This window comes from Ochotona curzoniae, unplaced genomic scaffold, assembly GCF_017591425.1.
Source record: "Ochotona curzoniae isolate NIBS_2020 unplaced genomic scaffold, NIBS_Ocur_1.0 contig_3819, whole genome shotgun sequence".
NCBI classification, from domain to species: Eukaryota; Metazoa; Chordata; class Mammalia; order Lagomorpha; family Ochotonidae; genus Ochotona; species Ochotona curzoniae.
The window spans coordinates 3,599,267-3,620,566 of record NW_024466004.1 but is presented as its reverse complement, the minus strand read 5'-3'; the positions used below and the strand labels follow the sequence as shown (position 1 = coordinate 3,620,566).

Below are 21,300 nucleotides of genomic sequence, written 5' to 3'. Positions count from 1 at the left end.
CGATGCAGCTTAGCTGACCCAGGATCTCTCACAAGGCTGTGATGGGGGCATGCCCCCAGGGCTGCAGTCAGCTGAGGATGCCATAGCTGGAGGACCCAGGTGTATGCCACCTCGAGTGGGCTTCCTTTAGTGGGCCCCTCCAAAGGGCTGCTTAGGAATGAGAGCCCAACTTCCCCAGGGCAGACACTGAGATGGAGGCTACCACTGGACACTGAATCTTGACAGTGACACCACCCTATTGCTCCTGCTCTGTACTGCTGGTCACATAGAACCCCTGCCCCAACCCCAGCACAGGAAGGCATGAAGCCCAGGAAGCCATCTTGGAAACTGGCTGGCTCAGACCCCCTTTCTCATCAGAGACACCTGAGCTGGGAAGAGGACTAGCAGTATCCCCAGGGCCTTAGCTTGCAGCCACTAGGTATGCAATCCTCCCAGGAAATTCTGTTTGGAAGGGATCTGATCTAGATCTCGTGCCCCCACCGGTCCTTCCCTCTGTTCTGCTGCCCAGTTTGTGTCTGGTGATGCATTTGCTTGGCTCCACCTGTACTTGGGAGTAAGTCAGGGGCAGCCAAGTGTGTGTGTGTGTGTGTGGCGGGGCATTCAGCCCCAGACCTCCACCCCTGCGGGCTCTGACTCCGCCCTCACCCCACCCCTGACTGTCCCAGGTGCGGTGGACTAAGACAGCTGGCAGCGCGTCAGACAAGTTTCAGGAGACGTCGGTGTTCAATGAGACACTGCGCATCGAGCGCATTGCCCGCACGCAGGGCGGCCGCTACTACTGCAAGGCGGAGAACGGCGTGGGCGTGCCGGCCATCAAGTCCATCCGCGTGGACGTGCAGTGTGAGTTGAGGCGTCCCAGGGCCACCGGGGACCGGGGTGGAGGGGAGTTGGGGCCCAGGAAAGGTGCACCTGGCTGGAGCAAGATGATAAAGTCTTTTACTCTTGAAGCCGGGAGAGGCAGTTGCTCTGCCTCCATTGGGTACTTCTTTCACGGTCTTGTATAATTGCAGGTGGCCTCGCAATATTCTGGAAGGTGGCCAGGGATGGATAGGCCTTCCACAGATGAGCAGACCAAGGTACCATGGGCATGTGATTTGCTCATGGGCGTAGGTCTGAGATGGTCTTTCCCTACAGTCCCTTCCTTGGCATCTCTGGCTCTGGGTCAGCCCTGAGACTCCCCTCTTCTTCGCCTGTAGGGAGGCCCACACACTGCTGGCAGAATGGAAGCCCCCCATCCCCTTCCTGTTACCTGTGACAGTGGCACCCTCGCTCATGCTTCTGTCCCTCATCAGCTCCTAAAGGTCATTTCCTGAGTCCTGGCGCAGGAAGGGGCTTGCAGCCTCCCCGCTGGCCACAGGCACTCCTGACCTTGGCCATGGCTTCTGTCCTGGTGGGATGGAGAATATCCTGCTTAGGGTGTGAGTGTGTGGATTCCTGGTGCCCGAGGGTCACAGCCCTGGTTAACGTAAGAATCTCTAGTGGGCCATCTGTATTTAAACAACGCTGATGCTTAGGCCCCACTTCTTGAGATTCTGACGCAGTGGATGCAGGGATGGAGAGTGACATCACTGTTAACCCTTTAAACCTTGAGGTTTAACCTAACCCGATAGAGTACAGTACTCTCGAGTGTGTGAATCATTGATTTTGTGTGTGTATGTGAGAGATCACCATCTAGTTTGAGACAGAGTGCATGTCCAGAACGCTAGAAAGTTCCCCCCTCTTGCTCTATCCCAGAGGCGCTCAGTGTTCTGGCTTCTCACATCATCAGTGACCTCTGCCAGAAACTTCCCCATGATTGTCTTGTGCAGACAGAGTTGAGAGCTGCCAGTCTTGTCTCATCTACCAACGCAGGAACTGAGGCCCGGAGATACGGGTGGGGAGCATGATGACATCTTAGGCAGGTCACTCTAGAATACGAGCTGGGGTTTGAATCAGGATTTCCTGGTTTCCCACCTGCACCTGCTTCCTTCCTCCATCCTATTCGCTGGACACCCCAACACAGGTCCCCGGGGAGGGACTGACAACAAGGGGAGAGAGTCTAGCAAGCCACTGACGCAGTCCCTTGCCTCCACTGGGTTGGTCAAGCTTGCAGGGCTGGATTGGAGGTGGAGGCAGCGGGGGGAGGACAGGCAATCTCCCCAGAAGTGTCCTTTGAGGGTGGCTCAGCTTTTCCTGTGGGCGGCCAGGCTCCTGAGTCACCTGGGAATTGCCCTGTCCTGACTGCATGACGACTGTGCCTTGCAGACCTCGATGAGCCAGTGCTGACCGTGCACCAGACAGTGAGTGACGTGCGGGGCAACTTCTACCAGGAGAAGACGGTGTTCCTGCGCTGTACCGTCAACTCCAATCCACCCGCCCGCTTCATCTGGAAGCGGGGCTCCGACACGCTGTCCCACAGCCAGGACAATGGGGTCGATATCTACGAACCCCTCTACACCCAGGTGAGGACCCACGACCAGCTCACGGTACCCCTCCTGCTGCTGCACCTGTCCTGGGGTCTGGGCTCTTGGCACTGCCTGACTTCAATGATGTCACCCACGCTTGGGGAGTGTGCATTCTGATTGGCTGAGGGCCGTGGAGCAGCGGTGAGGACAGGAGCGTGCGGGGAGGGCATGTCCTATAGGGGCATCGCTGGTTAGGAAAAGGCACCCTAGGGATGGGCCAGCCATCGCCTACGCTCTGCTGCCTGGCCAAAGAATGGGATGCTGTGTACCGACACACAGGAGTTGGTGACAAAGAGTCCTCTTTGCTCCTGTCCTGCCAGAGAAGGCTCTCAGAGGTGGCTGTCCAAACCCCATGGATGGCCTGTGGGTCATAAGATGATTGGATTTCTTTCCAACACCTCCCTTTACCAGAGTGGGAAAACTGGGTCCTGGCTTAGCCAGCATGCACACAGTCAAGCTTAGGCACAGAGAAGTCCACAAGACATCACCAGGGCAAGGGCATGCAGCATCCAGCCCAGGCTCAGGACTCCCCCGAGGGGTGATAGTGTGGTTGGAGGTTGGGAATAGGAGTTGGAGTTGACTGTTGCTGCAGATGTTGAGCGGGTGTTAGGGTCCCTAGGAGACTCAGGTATCCCCTGACCCCAGTGGGTCCATTGCTGCCCAGGGAGAGACTAAGGTCCTGAAGCTGAAGAACCTGCGGCCCCAAGACTACGCCAGCTACACCTGCCAGGTGTCTGTGCGCAATGTGTGCGGCATCCCAGACAAGGCCATCACCTTCCGGCTCACTAACACCACAGGTACAGGCACCTGTTCACCCATAACCTTGCCTAGCTGGACTCACTTCCCAGTGGGAGACCACAATCCCCCAACCCCTCACCCCTGCCCCAAGACTCAGCACCAGTGGAGTCCAGCCCCCCACCCAACCTGTACCTGTCTTCTCTCACCTTGTCCTCCTAGCACCGCCGGCCTTGAAGCTGTCAGTGAACGAAACTCTGGTGGTGAACCCTGGGGAGAACGTGACGGTGCAGTGCCTGCTGACAGGTGGTGATCCCCTACCCCAGCTACATTGGTCCCATGGGCCTGGACCACTGCCCCTAGGTGCCCTGGCCCAGGGGGGCACCCTCAGCATCCCTTCAGTGCAAGCTCAGGACTCCGGTTACTACAACTGCACAGCCACCAACAACGTGGGCAACCCTGCCAAGAAGACAGTCAACCTACTGGTGCGATGTATGTGGCCTCCCTGGGGGTGAGGGGGGAGGGAAAAGGAAGGGGCGGAGAGACATGCTCCAAGCACTTTGCTCTGCCTGCAATTCAGCTCTCTGCCATCAGATGGCAGAAGCCCTGGCACAGGTGTAAAGCATTATTTACAGTGTATGGTTTATATTTCCCTGACGTAATCTCAGAAATTCAAGAAATAGAAAGGGCTGGTAGTAATTAGCTAATTTATTTTGAAGATTTAGAAACTGAAACTGCCAAAATGCTAACTGTGGACGTTCTAGATTGCAAGAGCAATTTCTTTCTCCTTGCATAGTGGTTTCTTCATTATGAACTGAATTTAAGTGAAAATAACAGATATTTCCCCATGATTTGTAGATAAATTTGTGTGTTCAAAGCATTTAATCAAACCTGAAGATAATTGCTAACTGTGGAAATTACGTAGTACTTGGAGCCTGGTGCACAGACTTTCCTTACTAAATCTTGGATGTAATGAGCTGATCACTTTGAATGTCATGATTGTCATTTGAGGATAAAACTTTAAATTCTGCTTAGTTTTTATTTTCCTTTCTTTAAGATTTATTTATTTTACTTAAAAGAATTACTGAGAGAAAGGGAGAGATAGAGAGAGCTTGGTCTTCATCTGCTGGATTCATTCCCCAGATGGCCACCATGGCCAGAACTGAGCTAACCATGAAGCCAGGAGCCAGGAGCTTCCTCCAGGTCTCCCATATGAGTGCAGGGTCCCAAGACTTTAAACCATTGTCTGCTGCTTTCCCAGGCCATTAACAGGGAGCTAGACTGGAAGGAGAACAGCCAGGACACGAACTGGCGCCCATATGGGATGCCAGTGCCACAGGTAGAAGATTACTTGCCGTATTACTGCACTGGCCTCTCCTTTGTTTCTTTTTAAAGATCTACATTTCTTTGTCATTCTTTAATCCTTTGGAAGTACAACTTGCAAATTCAGCTGAGCACCTCTGATGACAAAATTTTCCCTATTTTGCTCATCTTTCGCTAATAGTCTCTTTGTGGCTCTCAACACAGAGAGAAGGTAGTTTTCCCTGACTTCGGACTCAGAGTGAGCTAGAAAGAAACGAGCTTGTGTAACTCTCTGATAACTGCGTTTTCCACTGATGGTCCTCTGCCATTCGAAGATTATTTTTTTTTTTCTCCACTCAATTCCAAGTGGCCTTTAAAACCTGGGTGGCTGAGATCTAATTGACGTGAAATGCTGAGGCCACCTCTCGGGGTAACTGGCTGCCAAGCTCAGTCCTGGTTTGTGGCCATTGTGCCAGTGTCCTGTCCAACCCATTAAGAACTCTCAACTCTTGGCTTACTTCAAATACAACCTGTCTTTTTTTTTTTTTTTTTAAAGAGGCCAGGCCCTTTACTTTCAGAACCCTGTGTTTTTATGTAATTACATATAAATTGTTGGATTGGCCTTTTATATAGAAATCACACAAACTTGTTGCCAGAGCAGAGGGTAAAATGTGCAAATTAAATCGCCCTTCAGATACCTTCAGTTCAACCCTCTAGATAGAATCAGTGTTGTATGCTGTAACCTTTTTCTGTATTTGTATTTTGCATATCCTAGGGTTAAAAGCAATGCAAATAAAGCCATGTAATGATTAAGAGCCTTCAGGCTCTGAGTTGGAGTTCAAAAGCAGCGAGCTGGGGAGCCATGTTACTGAGGCTGCAGCCTTAGCTGCCTCGCTCTAAAACGGGCCAGGAGAGCTGCCTTGAAGGCTGGGGAGGGGCTCAGACCAGGAAATCTGCATGGAGCTCTTCAAGTGCTGCCTCCAAGTAGATGAAACCTCCTTCTCTGCCTTGTGCTTCATTGAACTTGATACAATTTCTAAGCAGAGAAAAGTGTGGGGGTATCTGCTAATGGGTGGGAGTCTCCAGCATCCAGCAGGGCCAGAGTAAGGGGAGAAGCTGGGTAGCACATGGACTCCTTTGGATTTGGGTCACTCTTCCCTCCTGCCCACCCCCAGCCATGAAGAATGCCACATTCCAGATCACTCCTGACATGATCAAGGAGAGTGAGAACATACAGTTGGGCCAGGACCTGAAGCTGTCATGCCACGTGGATGCTGTGCCCCAGGAGAAGGTGACCTACCAATGGTTCAAGAACGGCAAGCCGGCACGCATGTCTAAGCGGCTGCTGGTGACTCGCAATGACCCTGAGTTGCCGGCAGTCACCAGCAGCTTGGAGCTCATTGACCTGCACTTTAGCGACTACGGTACCTACCTGTGTCTGGCATCCTTCCCCGGGGCACCTGTGCCTGACCTCAGCATGGAGGTCAACATCTCCTCCGAGACAGGTGGGCAAATGGAGGGGCTCGGCAGCGGCGGGAAGGGTGGAAGGTGCGAAGGCAGGGAGATCCTGAGAGAGCAAGTGGGGGCTGCGGAAGACAGCTTACTGAGCCTGTTGTGTGACAGATCCTGGAGAGGAACTGCTGTCATCCTTAGCTTGGTAGGAAGGCTAGCATGGTCCAGTGCGTTCCTTGCCAGATACCCTGGCTGGGATACAGGACGAGAGAGCAAGAGAGAGAAGGTGGGAGAGACCAGGGCCAGGGAGTGCTGAAGGTGGGGCAGAGCTAAGGAGTTTGTGCTTTTTAACAGCAGACCTCCAAGGGAGAGACAGCTCTTGAACCTGTGGGGGGGTGTGGGAGTGTTGGGGGCTGGGAGGTTTTAGCGACAGGCGAGGGCTGATCCCCACAGCATGGAAGCTCTCTAATGACCTGTGGAAATAATTTAATTGGCTCCAAAATACAAAGAGAAAAACTTCAAAATTAAAGTCAATAAGTGTCCAAGTGTTTATAAAGTATGCTAACTAGATAATGGGACCTCAGCTCACCTTGTGACAGTTTTACAAATGATCACTTCGTGTTTGATTGTATTTAGGGCATTTGACAAAAAAAAAAAAAAGTATTTACTTGAAAGACATTTACAAGTAAGTAAGGCGGGGGTGGGAGAGAAAGACTCCTCCATCTGCTGGTTCACTTCCCAGACAAGGGCCGAGCCAGGCTAAAGCCAGGAGCCAACAAGTTTCTGTGTGGGTGGCAGAGGCTCAAGCACTTGGGCCGTCTTGTACTGCTTCCCCAAGTTCATTAACAGGAACTGGACCAGAAGGGGAGCAGCTGGGCCAGGAACCGGTGGCAAGACAGGAGGCCGGCATTAGACAGGATGCTGGTACTAGATGCATCCTGGTATTAAACATTCCCCACGCTCGGCCCCTATGTAAGGCATATTTAATGTCAAACACATGGGTACGTTTTACTTGGCTTGGAGTGTGTCAGATGGGACCCATGAAAGTCTTCCAGAGACCCTCCACTTGAGTACGTGTTGGGCTGGATTAGGTTTTGTTGTGAATAACAGGACACCCTATCCCCTAGTTAACAGTGGCTCACACCTGCTAGCTTTCATTCTTCAAGTCTGTGGCGGAGCAGCTGGGTCTATGCTCCAAGTTCTCAGGGCCCCAGGCTCCCTCTGGATTGCTATTCCATCATCCTTAGCATCGGTCACTGTGCCTGATGGCAGCTCCAACTGCATCAGTGCTTCTGCATTTGGCCCACAGGATGGAGAACAGGGACATAGTTGTACTTTTATTATTATTTTAGAAGATTTATCTAGCTTGGGCCTGGCGCAGTAGCCTAGCAGCCAAAGTCCTTGCCCTGCACGACGCACCAGGATCCCAAATGGGGGCCAGTTCTACTCATGCAGGCCCTGCTTCCCATCCAGCTCCCTGCTTGTGGCCTGGGAAAGTAGTCAAGGATGGCCCAAAGCCTTGGGACCCTGCACCTGCGTGGGAGACCTGGAGGATGCTCCTGGCTCCTGGCTTCTGATCAGCTCAGCTCTGGCAGTTGCGGTCACTTAGGGAGTGAATCATTGGATGAAAGAACTTCCTCTCTGTCTCTCCTCCTCTCTGTATATCTGACTTTGCAATAAAAATAAAATAACTCTTAAAAAAAAAAAGATTTATTTAGCTCTATTTGAAAGGCAGAGTTACAGAAAAAAGGAGGGACAGATGTCTTCCATCCACTGTTTACTCTTCAAATTGGAGCTGAACCGATTTGAAGCCAGGAGTTTGTTCCCAGGTATCTCGCAAAGGTGCAGGGGTCCAAGGACTTGAGCCATTCTCTGCTGCTTTCCTAGGCCATAAGCAGGGAGCTGGGTTGGAAGTAGAGCAGCTGGGACTTGAACCGGTGGCCATATGGGATGCCAGCGCTTGTAGGCAGAGGATTAGCCAGTTTAGCCACGGTGTCATCTCTGCAGCTGCTGCTTTTCTTTAAAGATTTTTTTTTTTTTCCCCACTCCTAATATCTTACTGGCCAGAATTTGGGCACTTGGCCACCAGGGGCCATAAGGCAAGCTGGGAAAGGAAGTCTTTATTCTGAGTGCTCTCTGAGAACCACAGCTGGTACTCCCCTGGAAGAGTGAGGATGTACAGGGATTGATCAAGGGGTCTGTGAAAAGGCTCCAGGCTGGAAATTAAGTAGCAGAGAGAGGGGATTGAGAGTGAAAATGACAGGTGGAATTGCCCATTCATGGTTCTGGTGGACTTCATGTTATCACTGTGAGTTGGGAGCCCAGGCAGGGGATTTGGGAAGGTGAGCTCTGCTTTGGAGATACCAGACCCCTCCTTCCCTGGCTCCTGGCAGAGGTGGGGCTGGGGTGATGCCCTGACCCTGCCCCTCTCCGCACCCCTCCCCTCCCACAGTGCCACCCACCATCAGTGTCCCCAAGGGCAGGGCTGTGGTGACGGTGCGGGAGGGCTCTCCTGCCGAGCTGCAATGCGAGGTGCGGGGCAAGCCGCGGCCACCCGTGCTCTGGTCCCGCGTGGACAAGGAGGCTGCCCTGCTGCCGTCGGGGCTGGCCCTGGAGGAGACTCCCGACGGGAAGCTGCGGCTGGAGCGTGTGACACGGGACATGAGTGGGACTTACCGCTGCCAGACGGCCCGCTACAACGGCTTCAACGTGCGCTCTCGCGAGGCCCAGGTGCAGCTCAACGTGCAGTGTGAGTCCCCCAGCACACCCATGCGCTCCTTCCCTGTGGGATCCATTGCAGTCCCAACAAGTGCCTCCCCACTGTGCCCTTCAAGCCCCCTGGACGCCCTCCCCCACCCCCGTGCTCCAAGACACGCCAGTCTGTCTTCAGCCTCCTTCCACTACCATCAAATGCTGCGCCATCCTTACTTACAGAGATGCAGCCAACAAAGAAATAACTTGATCTTGACAGGTGGAAATGGGATTTTGGAGGAGGCAGGAACCTCCAGGGAAACACATTATCTGATAACACAATGATGAAAATTAACCCACCGTGTGCCAAACTCAACAGCCTTTTCATGTGGCAACTCAGTGAGAACCTTTCACAGCCCTAGGAATAGATTCTTTCATTCTGAGGGGTGAGGGGGGCTCATGGGGATTCGAACCTAACCCATCCAACCTTGCGTCCCAACCCCAATGCTTTTAATGATGTGGGGGAAGAGGGGTGAGGTCCATTTCCAGAGAGGCTGAGTCCCAAACTGGGACTCAGTGCTGGCAGGAACATGCTGCCGGGTTAGGGATGGCTGTGGCCCACTTCACGTCCTTCTAGGCTGGTCTGGGTGTCGCTTCCCCTTCCCTTCCCTTCAGAGCTGCTCTCCGACCCCCTCCTCCCAGCTGACCGTCCGTCCTCGCTCCCCAGTCCCGCCCGAGGTGGAGCCCAGCTCCCAGGACGTGCGCCAGGCGCTGGGCCGTCCGGTGCTCCTGCGCTGCTCCCTGCTGCGAGGTAACCCCCAGCGCATCGCCTCTGCTGTGTGGCGCTTCAAAGGGCAGCTGCTGCCTCAGCCACCGGTCGTCCCCGCAGCCACCGAGACCTCCGACCACGCCGACCTGCGCCTCGACGCCCTGACCCGTGACAGCAGCGGCAGCTACGAGTGCAGCGTCTCCAACGACGTGGGCTCCGCTGCTTGCCTCTTCCACGTCTCGGGTGAGCGTCCCGTCGGCCCCGCCCACCCAAGTGGACCTGCCCCTTCGAGGACCGCCTGTCCCCAGGCTCCGGCCCCCACCCTTCCAATACCACCCCATGCCATCTGGATCCAATCCTTGACTTCCTCTTACAGCTCCATCCCCTCCAGTTGCGGGCTGCAAGCCCTTCCCTGCCAAAGCCCATCTCACAGCTTCGAGGCTACAGCCACAGTAAAGAGAAGCTCCATTCTCTATCCCATCCCAGCTCTGGGTTCCCAGTCAGGTGTGGGTCCACACCACCACAGGTAGAGCCCCTCGGTCCTGGGCTCTGTTCCTTCGGCCTGGAGGCTTCATGGCCCTGCTCCCTCCTGTTGGCCTCAGCGGCTGGCTGCGGGATGGAGAATCCTTCAGGGGCCCCAGCTGCGGTTTCAAGAACAGCTGTTCTGAAATGTGGAGGGTGGCACTGAGCCAGCCGGCATGCGTTTCCCAAGCTGTCACTCTAGAGTTGACCAGCAGTGCCTGTGCCCCAGCTCTTCATCCTGTCATTCCCTGATTGCCAGTCTGGGACAGCAGAAGGACCAGATGTGGGTCATGGTGTGTCCTGAGGGGTTCCTGGAGAGGCTGTCTGCACACCTACGACCCCTTCTTCCTCCTCTCGGGGAGACCTGCTCCCTCCCAGAGCCCATTCTGCAATGCCCCCAACTTCCCACCAGCCCCCAGCTGACTGGGCCTGCTGTTTGGACCCCCCCCCCACCTCAGCAGCAGCGGCGGGGGACCACAGGTGGTTGACCATGTCCTCAGCACCTGCCAGCCAGAGGCCCCTGTGACATATCCCACCTCCTCCCTTCTCCCCTGTTCTCCCACTTTCCCTGTCTCCCCACCTTTTTGCCTCTCTCTGTCCCTCTCCTTCCTCTCCTCTCAACCCCCCATCCCTTCTTTGTGCCTTTGCCCCATCCCTTCTCTGTGTCTCCCAAACACTTGGACTCTTCCCCGGACCTCTCCCCTTGCCTCACAATATCACCTCCTGCAAATGTGCCATGTCTTCTTAATCTTCATTCTACTTAAACCCCTCTTTTCCCAACAATTCCCTCTTTGTCTTTGTCTCCCCCATACGCCCTCTGTTCTGCCCCTTCCTCTCATCTTCCTCTCTCTTGCCTCCTTTCTCTGTGTCTCTCCCCATTCCTCTCTACCCTCCACGGCCCCCTGCCCCCTGCCCCCTGCCTGCCCTCTCAGCCAAAGCCTACAGCCCGGAGTTTTACTTCGACACCCCCAACCCCACCCGCAGCCACAAGCTGTCCAAGAACTACTCCTACGTGCTGCAGTGGACACAGAGAGAGCCTGACGCAGTGGACCCTGTGCTCAACTACAGACTCAGTGTCCAGCAGGTGGGCCAGTGGGCAGCAGGGCTGGAGGGGTCTGGGAAGGTGGACAGTGAAGTGGCTGACCCTGGACATGCTCAAGACCAGATGAAGGCAGCGGAGACAGGGGCTTTAACATGCTGACATGTTACATGGACAACTGTTTAGAGACAGTGATCTGCCCCCACACCCCCACCCCCAAGTTGTGCCCCAGGGGTGTTGGGAGGGTTGTTGTGGTGGTGGCCTGGGCTGATGTGTTCATGGAAAGCATCTGGGAACTCTCTGTATCTGCAGTTGAACCAGAACAGCACCGCTGTCAAGGCCATCCCTGTGCGGCGAGTAGAGAAGGGGCAGCTGCTGGAGTATATCCTGGCTGACCTCCATGTACCCCACAGCTATGAGGTCCGCCTTACACCTTATACAACCTTTGGGCCAGGCGACATGGCTTCCCGCGTCATCCACTACACAGAGCGTAGGTGGTGGTTCTGGGTTGTGGTGGCGGGAGAGGCATGGTAGGACCTCCCCACTTTCGTCCTTTTTCCATTCCCTCATGGTTGCTAAACCTGGGGCTGCCCACTATGTACCCTCCTATCCCATTCCTGCAGGCCAGGCCTGCTGCCCCCAGGCCTGGCTACGAGAACCCCGTCCTCTGGTCCCAAGCCCAGATGCCCTTATGCCCAGCCCCAGACTTTGGTTCTGACTTGGTTTCCTTGCTTGCTTTTCTAGCCATCAACTCTCCAAACCTGTCAGGTGAGAAGCCCACCTGTTCCCCTTGACTTCCCCTCCCCTTGGGAATACAAAGGCTCTCATGGGGAGAGGGTGGGATCTTGAGAGACACACAGATAGACAAAAACCCATGTGTTCCCAGGAGGCCAAGGCCGACAGACTAGCCTAGAGACAGGAGGTCTATGCTGGAGCTTAAAGGCTGGGGTGGGGTGGCGGGGCAGTCTCACGGTTCCCTGGGAACAAATCAGGGCATGTGAGAATCTGGAAGGGCATGCCCTTGTTTTCAATTTGCCTTGTCTCCTAGCTGAAGGCCAACATGTCCCTTAATGACAAAAGCAGACGACAAGGACATGTGAGCAGTCCCTGTGACTTGGTCACTCTAGAATCCCGTTGTTTCCACGCGGTCTCCAAGCTATTGTAGATTACTCACCATTGTTTACACTCACACATGTTTCAAAATGAAAGTGGTTATTCAACCTCACACCGAATCTTACAACCCAAGTGGATCATAGAGGCACCCTTGTGTTATTAATACAACAAACTTTCAAATGTCTTCATAGCTGTAGTTTTGTATATTCCATTTTGTACATCCAAAACCATTATTCTGGAAGGGCCTCTGGGCTTCACTAAATAGCCAGAAAGTTTAGTGGGAGAAAAAAAAAGGCTGAGTTTTGTACGAATTTGTCCTGAGCCCTGTTTGCCTGCTGCCCCTAGCCTGTCAGCTGTAAGCCCACTGCTTAGATGATAGGAGCTACTTTAGGGCAGAGAGAGAGTGCAGAAGGTCATGCTAAAAGCTGGGAGAGGTCGGAGGAAGCTAACCCTCTCCCCGACACCCTCCCCGCAACCCAATCCTTGCAGACAACACCTGCCACTTTGAGGATGAGAAGATCTGCGGCTACACCCAGGACCTGACTGACAACTTTGACTGGACCCGGCAGAACGCCCTCACCCAGAACCCCAAGCGCTCCCCCAACACCGGCCCCCCCACTGACATCAGTGGCACCCCCGAGGGTGAGGAAACTGCTTCTAGCAATGGGGGACTGCTTTAGGGAGGGTATCAACCCAATCTGAGAATAGGGGAGACTCAGCCTCGGGTCTGAGTGGGGGAGACACAGCCCTGTCCTCAAGGAGTCCCCAGCTGAGGAGAGACACAGGCCCTTCCTGAGGGAAGTTGGAAGTAGTGGATCCCCGGAGAGCTGAACTTGTGAATGCTGTGCATTCCCCTGTGCTGTGGTCAGGGGGGATGGCTGAGCTCTGGGGTTCAGGCAGCTGGAAGACTGGGCGGTAGGAGAAGCAGGTGGCGAGACACGGATGGGGGAAGGGAAGACAGCATAAACTCCCTTGCCCACAGGCTACTACATGTTCATTGAGACGTCGCGGCCCCGAGAGCTGGGGGACCGGGCGCGGCTGGTGAGCCCCCTCTACAATGCCAGTGCCAAGTTCTACTGTGTCTCTTTCTTCTACCACATGTATGGAAAGCACATCGGTGAGTTGGGGAGGGGTGCCAGGGGCGGAGGGAGAGGGGATCTGTGGGGCCCAGGTAAGGCCTCAGCAGCTTCCAGATCCTTGGAGAACAAGGAGAGAAGCTGACAGCCTCCCTGAGTGGGAGATACAGCCCTATCCTCAGGGAGCCCCAATCTGAGGGGGGAGACACAGCCCCGTCCTTGGGGAGCTCCAGTCTAAGGGGGAGACATAGCCAGCCCCATCTTCAGGGAGCCCCAGTTTGAGGGGGAGACAGCCCTGTCTTCAGAGAGTCCCACTCTGAGGGGGAGACAATCCTGCCCTCGGGGAGCCTCAATCTGAGGAGGGGGAGACACAGCCCTATCCTTGGGGAGTCCCAGTCTGAGAGGGGGAGGCTGAACGTTAAGGAGTCTGCAAATAAGATGGCTGACAGGTCAGAAGGCAAGAAGGGGAAGACAGCCACAAGGTGCAGAGCTGAGCACCTACTGGGCCCCCTGTATGTTCTGGGTGCTTTGCATCTGTGGCCTCCTTCACCCTCCCAGCAGCCCCGTAAGGTAGGAACCACCGGCATCTCCAAGGGATTAAGCCTTGGCATGAGACCATACAGAACAGCCTCCGGTATCTCTGGCTTTCCCAAGACCTGAAGCGAGGGTTGGAAGGGCACTGCTTTATGAGCAGTTAGGGCAAGTCCTGCTTCCTAAGTGCTGGAGTGGCTCAAGGGCTGCAAGCACCTGGCCAGTTTATGTCCCAGCAAAGCTCCACACTTGTGGCCTGGGAAGACAGTGGACAAGTCCTTGGGAGCTTGCATCCATGTGGGAGCTCCGTTGAAGGCTTTGTCTCCTGGCTGTGGATCAGCTTAGCTGTGGCCATTGCAGCCATTTGAAGAGTGAACCAGTGGATGGAAGACATTACTCTCTCTGTATCTCCTCTCTGTAAATCTGCCTTTCCAATAAAAATAAAATAAATCCTAAAAAATCATTTATTTATTTATTTGAAAGGCAGTATTACAAAAGAGGGAGAGACAGAGCGAGAGATCTTCTGTCTAGTGGTTCACTCCCCACATGGCCACGATTGCGGGGCTGGGCCAGGTTAAAACCAGGAGCTTCCACATGGGCTGCAGGGGCCCAGTCACTTGGGTCATCTTTGCTGCTTTCCCAGGCACAATAGCAAGGAAATGGGTTGGAAGCAAAGGTGCCAGGACTTGAATGTGTGCTCATGGGTTGCTGGCATTGAAGGTGACAGTTTAACCCACTGTGCCACAGTGTCAGCCCCTGTTCTAGTTGTTTATTAAATGGAGAATATGTGGTGGGTTGTTAGCCTACTGTGCTGTAGACCGTGACACCTTGTGCCTCCTGAATGACCGTCTCTTGGCCCCGCAGCAGGTCCACTGTGAAGGAAACCGAGGATCCTGGGCACAGGCTGGGCCCCGGCTGGCCCCTGTGATGGGGCATCAGGAAGAGCTGGGGGCTCCAGGAGGGTCTTGAGCCTGGAAACTGCTGAAAAAATACAAGCAGGAAGGGAGTAGCTGAGCTGTGAGAAAGCCGTCTTCCCCTTGGGGAATGAGACTTTTTGTGGGGGAGGGAAGTAAGGCTAGCCTCCAACGTGATGGGAACAGGGGGACACATCGCCAGGGCCGGTGAGAACCCCCCCCCAAGACACCAGGATTTAAGCCCTGCCAAAGCCCCAGGGGATCCTGTCCTACCGGGGTGGTACTGGCTGCAGCCCCCTCAAGTGTCCATCTTATGTTGGTGGCAGTGCCCAGGCCAGTGGTCTCCTGCCAGGGAAGCAAGTATTCCATGTGGTTTGGCCCTTCTCTCTCCCTCGCCTCCAGCCATGCCTGGCAGCTCTGGGCACCAGCTGTCCCCAGACCTTGTGTCTCCCTGGCTCCCCTTGGTCCAAGCCAACTCCTTTCATCCCAGGCAGGTGACATTTGGTGGCTCTCCCCCCACCAAGGGCAGGGGGCGTCCGTGTCTGGTGTCACAGATGGTGCCGCTTTGTCTGTGGACAGCACCATGGAAATGGCAACCACCAGGCACCTTGCACGATGGATTCCCTCCCCTCAGGGCCAGATCTTTCCGCATTGTTGGGGGCTTGAAGTGCGCTGAAAGGGGCAGAAAGTGGGCACTGATGTTGCCTGTGCGCTCTTAGCCAAACCGTGACCCCTTCCTTATGCTGTGCCATCAGCACCCCAAATTCCAGAGGGACAATGAACTCAGCACCACCAGGCTCCTGCCCCCAATAATCCCATTCTCACTTCTCCCAAGAGAGAAATGTGTGGCATGCCTACTGCTTTCTCCCAATCAGTTCTCTCCCTTCTCTCCTCTCCTTTTAACATTGTCTTAAACCATCAGCATTAGAGCAACCCTGAGTTTGAAGAGCTGGCTTTCTTCACTATATAAATATGCAAATAAGCACTAAAACCGGTTCCTTCCACTGGCTCTACCTTGGCCTGGGGCGTGACTGTGCTCCCTTGTCTAGGCAGCGGTGTGGAGGGGGTGCCAAGGAACTGCTAAAGAGTGGGAAGGGAAAGCACAGTGTGCTGGTGGGGCAGATGAACAGTGACGCTTCCCTTTCCTTCCCTCCTAGACATCCCTGGTAGACATGGGTGTGAAGCCAGTCTGGGGATTGGGAAAACACCCTGTCCTCCAGCACTGGTGGTGGGGTGAGCGGTGGGGATGTTGATGATGGCCAGGATGGAAGGCCAGGCCTCACTGGCCCCTCTCCCCACACCCACCACAGGCTCCCTCAACCTCCTGGTGCGGTCCCGCAACAAGGGGGCTCTGGACACACACGCCTGGTCCCTGAGTGGCAATAAGGGCAATGTGTGGCAGCAGGCTCATGTACCCATCAACCCCAGCGGGCCCTTCCAGGTGAGGCTGCTGGATGCTCTGGGGAGGGAGCACTTGGGAGGGTCCTTATGCTTGTTCCTGGTGGGGCTCGGGGGATGGAGGCTTCCAGGTCCGTGGAGGAGAATGGGCAGGATGGGGAGGCCTTTCGTGGCTTCCGAAGCCTTCCTAACCCCTGCTTCCTGCTCTCTAATCCCGCTCCAGATTATTTTTGAGGGGGTTCGAGGCTCTGGCTACCTGGGGGATATAGCCATCGATGACGTCACATTGAAGAAAGGAGAGTGTCCCCGGAAGCAGATGGATCCCAATAAAGGTGCGCAGGGGCAGGAGGTGGGGCAGGGCTGCACCTGTGGCTTGCAGGTTGGGGGCGGGCCACCTCTGTTAGGGCTGGGGCTTTGTCTACATGGCATCCAGGCTGCCTAGGCGATGGGGAACTGTGTGTCTGTGACTGCAGATGCTTGCCCACCCTCCTGGGCCCTCCAGGCTCAGCCTGTGGGGCCTCTGTCTCCCTGTGAGCTTCCCGTAGGCTCTCAGCGCCTCCTATGCCCCCCTCTGTGGCTCTGCACCGTAACGTGGGCCTTTGGGGAGACCAGGCTGTGTATGAGGCAAGCTATGAAAACCTGCCCTAAGTGTGTCTCAATCCTCAGAAGCGACCTTGGCAATAACTCGTCTTGCTAGACACATTTTTACAGATCAGGAAACTGGAGGCTGCCCAGGTTGAATAGATTTTCCTGCACCTGAGCTTCAGCGCCCTCATCTGTGTCTCTCAGAGACCTGGGCCAGGGCCACAGGCCACCCCCACCTATGACCACGTGGCGGCCTTGCCCCGTCTCCCTGCCCCTGCCGGAGCTGACCAGAGCCCTGGCCTGTCTCTTCTCTCTCGTCACAGTGGTGGTGATGCCAGGTAGCACAGCTCCTCGCAAGTGCAGCCCACAGCTGTGGGGGCCCGTGGCCATCTTCCTCTTGGCGTCGCAGAGATGATGAGAGCTGAGTGCTCCCCACCCCGCCCCCGGCACACCAAAGTGTCCACATCGTACCAAAGACTGATCCCCGCCAGCCGGGGTGCCCAGGGGCAGGGCCAGCCTGCCAGGGAGGGGGGCCTGCGGCGGCTACAAGGATGAGCGGAGAACAAGGACAGGCGCCCGGCACCAAGACCCTGAAGACGGTTGTTTGACACATGCACACTTACACACACTCACACACATACACACAGATATTAAAGCACAAGTTTCTATCCGAACTGCCAGCAACCTTCTTTACGGCGGAGACAGGGACTCACCTGGGACAGTGACCCGCCACCCCAGGGACCACGGCGCCATGCAGACCTCATCCTGGCTCTATTAGCAGTGTGTTCCTGACTTTCTCCCTGCCCCCTAACTTGAGGCCTGACTCCAGCCCTGTTGGCTTTGCTGGAAGGTCAGATTTTGGTCAGACTCTGGGACTCCCCAGGATGGGGAGGCAGGGGCCAGAGGAAGGCTGCTGGGTGCAGTTGTGCAAGCTGTGTGGACTGTACCTCCTCCCTCCCTACTCCAGGGTCAACAAGGAAGGTGGCCCCCTGCCACTCACACTCCTAGAGGGAAGGCTGGCTGGGGGAGACCCCCAGGTTCCCCTGACCTATTTGTTGGGCTTCCTGTTGCCCTTCGCTGTGGCCCCTTGGAAGGGTCTCAACCCAGACGCCTGGACCTGAGCCATGTGAAGACGCACACATGTGACCTGTTCTGTCTGGGGGGGAGTGGGAGGCTGCGGGCCTTGGCCTTGAGGGGGCAGAGAAGAAATCCTTCTGTGACTCCCCCACCTTGTGTAGGACGCTGTCTGTCTGCTGTGGGCACAGTAGGCTGTTGTGCAGAGCAGGTTGTGTGTGAGAGGGCAGAGCAGGGCGAGGGGATGTCTGGGCAGCCTGCCCCTCCTGTGGCCGCTGACAGTGAAGGAGCAGGGCTTCATGGAGCTGGGGGGGGGGGTGGTGCCAGGCAGGGGCAGGGGCTGGTCCTCTTGTCCGCTGACAGCTGTGAAGGGACTCTGTGTCCTCGGGTCCCCAGGCTGGGAGTCTCGCCCTAGACCTCCTCAACATTGCCCCAACTTATTTGTCCCTGGGAAATAGGATGCTCAGCCCTTTCCAGAGGAAGTCTTTGTACAAGGGTGTCTGTGAGTGTGAATGTGTGTGCATGTGTGAGTGTGCATGTGTGTCTGTGCACACCGTGGGTACCTCACTGGGCAGGAGGAATGTGTGCAGTGTGAGCTTGGGTGTGTAATGACACATATATGTCAGTGAGGCTGGGTCTCCCCTCTGTGTGTGTGTGAGCATGCCTGTCCATATGCATGAGTGTTTTCTGGGTGCTGACCACTTCTTATACACTGGATAGCCCTGTGTGCTGTAGGCTCAGGCAGCCTGCTGTGGCCGTAAGTCCTACCTTTCATCCCTTCTGGATGACAGAAAGCTTCCAGGTGGCTCCACTGAAGGCAAGCACCTGTGGTGGGGACTGTCCTGGGGCTCCCCCTGGAGCTATAGTGGGAACAGCTGCAGTGAAGAGGCTTGGAATTCAGGCAGCAGTGTGGTGCCAGGTGGCAGGTGCCAGGGCAGTACTGCCCGACCTCCCTCTCTGCCAGGCCTGTGTTAGCATCATCACCAACAGCTGGTGAGTGGCCGAGCCAGGCTGCAGTGGGGGCTTCCTGACTCCAGTCTCTCTGGCCTAGTTGAAGCCTCGGTCTAAAATGAGTCACTCCAGGCCTTCAGCACAGGCTTCTGTCGCATCTGCTGGGAGCTGTTCCGTAATTGTCCCATCTGTGGTCCCCAACTAGACTGTGAGCTCCTCCTCCGTGCCTTGCAACCCACCCCTTCCCCTGCTCACAGCCAGCTTGCACAGGCCTGGTATGGGGCCATGCTGCAGCTTTGCCCGGGGCCTGAGGTTTCCCAACACCTTCTAGAAGCACTGAGTCATGCCACCCCCACCACCTATCCCTGACTTGTAGAAATGCTGAGTTGTGCCCCTCTGTCCCACCAGGTTCTGGTTGAATTAGGCCCAAATTTCAGCCTGGTATCAGAAGCGTTGACGAGCTCCCCAGGGGGACCCTCTAGTCCATCACCCACTTTGCTGGAGTGGACCTGAGGAGCAGAGAGGAACAACCCTGAACACTTCCTCCTCAAGACTGGCTGCACCTTGCTGCCCTGCTTGGCTCGACACAGAAAAGACCCCCAGGACATGCTGGTGGAATGGAACTGCACATGTGTATCCCACAAGCTACACAGCAGAGAAAACACCAGCACTCTTATTTATATCTGGGAGCTCAGTGTGTGCAAGCAGTGCTGTGACTGCCTTGGTGTGTGTGTGCACAAGTGTGTGTGTGTGTGTGTGTGTGTGCAAGCATGTGTGACAGTGGGTCTGTAAGGAGCAAGTGTTGCAGTACAGCCCTGGGTAACGGGTGTACCCACGTGAGCTTCTCTGTCAGTGTTACTTATGCTGGAGAGGGGGAACCCACAAATGACCCAGCCTTTGGGGAGATCAGGCTGGCTGGACCAGCACCTCTCCCTGTGGGTGTTCTCACCCTATGGGTCAGGGTGCTGGGGTATACTATGGCCTTAAAACAGAGAGTGCAGGGTCAACCTTCAGGGTGTGTGGTTCCTTCCACTCTGGCCTGGGGCTGAAAAGGACTGCTGGAGCCAGGTGATGACTTGCAGCAATAGGGGGGGTCAGCTTGACTCTCCTGATACCCCCGGAACTCCAGGGTATGCTGAGCCGGCCTAAAGACTAAACTCTGCATCCTGGTGCACTTCTCCCACCCTTCCCCTCTCCAGGAAGGACCTGTCCCTTTCACCCCTCACTCACTCACTCTCCTCTCCTCCGTGTTGTGCAAGCTCTTGGCTTCGGCATTTCAAGGGATGCCAAGGCTGAGTGCAGGAGGCACTGGCCCAGGCCACACTGGCGGCTGGGGTGGAGCCATCCTTGGAGTCCATGTTCTGCAGCCTTCCTGGCCACTGCCCCTGGCGTTTCTTGCCAGACAGCTTTGAGGAGCTTGGTCGGTCTGCCTTGTCTCCAGAGCCCTGGGTGGAGACATCCACAAGTATTCCTGGATTCTTGCAGGTATCTCCCTACCCCAGATGCTGGCCTCTCCTCCCAGGCCACGTGGCAGGCCCAGGTGCTGCGTGGAAGATGCCATCTCTGGCTACAGCTGCCACTTGCCCCATGACCCCAGCCAGGGTGTTGTCCCTCCTTTTCTCTCTGCCGCCAGAATCCGGGCTGCGGATAAAGGTCAGCATCCAGCCCCATCCCCTTTAGGACTGGGGACTGTCTCTTCCCACTGTTGCATGGCTCTAGGGGTTTGGGGGTATTTCTGGGGTCTGGTTCCAGGGTTGGGACAGGTGAACGTGCTCTGGAGAGTCTCTATAGGGTCGCTGCTTGAGGTTAGGTTTGGGGATCTCTCTGTTGAGTCTGTGGGGTGTGTGTGTGTGTGTGTGTGTGTTTGCGAACAAGAAGGTATGGCTGTCAGCATATGTTTGTGTCTGAGCGTGTGCATGTGCTATATGTGTGTGTCTGGGTGCAGGGATAGAAGAACCACTCTTTCTTGGGGAGTCCTTGGCCCCCAGAGCTGGAAGGGGTTTTGACAGTGGCTAATATAGCACCCATGACACAGGAGAAAAGTGGAGGGCCCAGGGAGATGGCTGTCTCCTCCAGTGGTGCCTGCATTTGTTTCTCTGGGGACGCTGCTGGAAAGCGTCCCACCCCCGCCTCTCACAGCAGCGCACACAGTCACCATCTCTGCTAGTCCCTCTGCCCCAGTGCCCGAGTTCCCTTCCCGCCCCAGGGTGGCCTGATCACCATGGCCTTTATCCCCAGTCAGGGGAGGGCCAGGGAAAGGAGGGGCCACTGCTCCAGCCCTGAGGCCTCAAAGACTTGGGAGAAAAGCCAAAACCCCTTGTGCCCAGGTCCCAGCCCATCCCACCAAGGTACAAGCACAACGGAGACCCCCTCCTCAGCGGGTGAAACATACTGGGGTTGTTTTTGAGTCTCACGACCCCATCCTCACCCCTTTGCCTTGCTCTCTGTCTCCACCCAGCCTCTGTTCCATTTGCCCCTCCCCCACCCCAGCCCCCAATGTAACCTCTCATTGCGGCCGCGGTTCTTTCCATCAATAAAGCTGCAGTGTTCTAGCAAGGCTGTGTGTGTCTGTGATGAGGAGAGATGAGTGAGCATCACGGTGGGCTTCTCTTCCTCTGTGCTTTAGCACCTGCCGCCGTGGAGCATGCCCTAAGGTCTGAGTAAGCAGCCCCTGCACCCTGGTCTACTCCCCCATCAGTGCAGT

The 21,300-nt window shown here is 55.6% G+C and overlaps 1 protein-coding gene across 2 annotated transcripts in view; it reads left to right on the top strand.

The window, feature by feature from the left end:
- MDGA1 (MAM domain containing glycosylphosphatidylinositol anchor 1) overlaps positions 1–16,986 on the top strand; it is a 45,882-nt gene extending 28,896 nt beyond the window's left edge. The window contains exons 3-17 of one of the 2 annotated variants that reach the window (XM_040982959.1): positions 666–840; positions 2,245–2,441; positions 3,109–3,241; positions 3,402–3,671; positions 5,657–5,986; positions 8,386–8,682; positions 9,352–9,636; positions 10,848–10,999; positions 11,267–11,444; positions 11,699–11,722; positions 12,557–12,709; positions 13,050–13,184; positions 15,899–16,029; positions 16,210–16,318; positions 16,895–16,986. In XM_040982959.1, the coding sequence (XP_040838893.1) occupies positions 666–840; positions 2,245–2,441; positions 3,109–3,241; positions 3,402–3,671; positions 5,657–5,986; positions 8,386–8,682; positions 9,352–9,636; positions 10,848–10,999; positions 11,267–11,444; positions 11,699–11,722; positions 12,557–12,709; positions 13,050–13,184; positions 15,899–16,029; positions 16,210–16,318; positions 16,895–16,986 (2,661 nt within the window). The remainder of the gene's footprint in view (positions 1–665; positions 841–2,244; positions 2,442–3,108; positions 3,242–3,401; positions 3,672–5,656; positions 5,987–8,385; positions 8,683–9,351; positions 9,637–10,847; positions 11,000–11,266; positions 11,445–11,698; positions 11,723–12,556; positions 12,710–13,049; positions 13,185–15,898; positions 16,030–16,209; positions 16,319–16,894) is intronic. The other variant, XM_040982960.1, reaches the window with a different exon arrangement.
- The last annotated feature ends 4,314 nt before the right edge of the window (positions 16,987–21,300 follow it).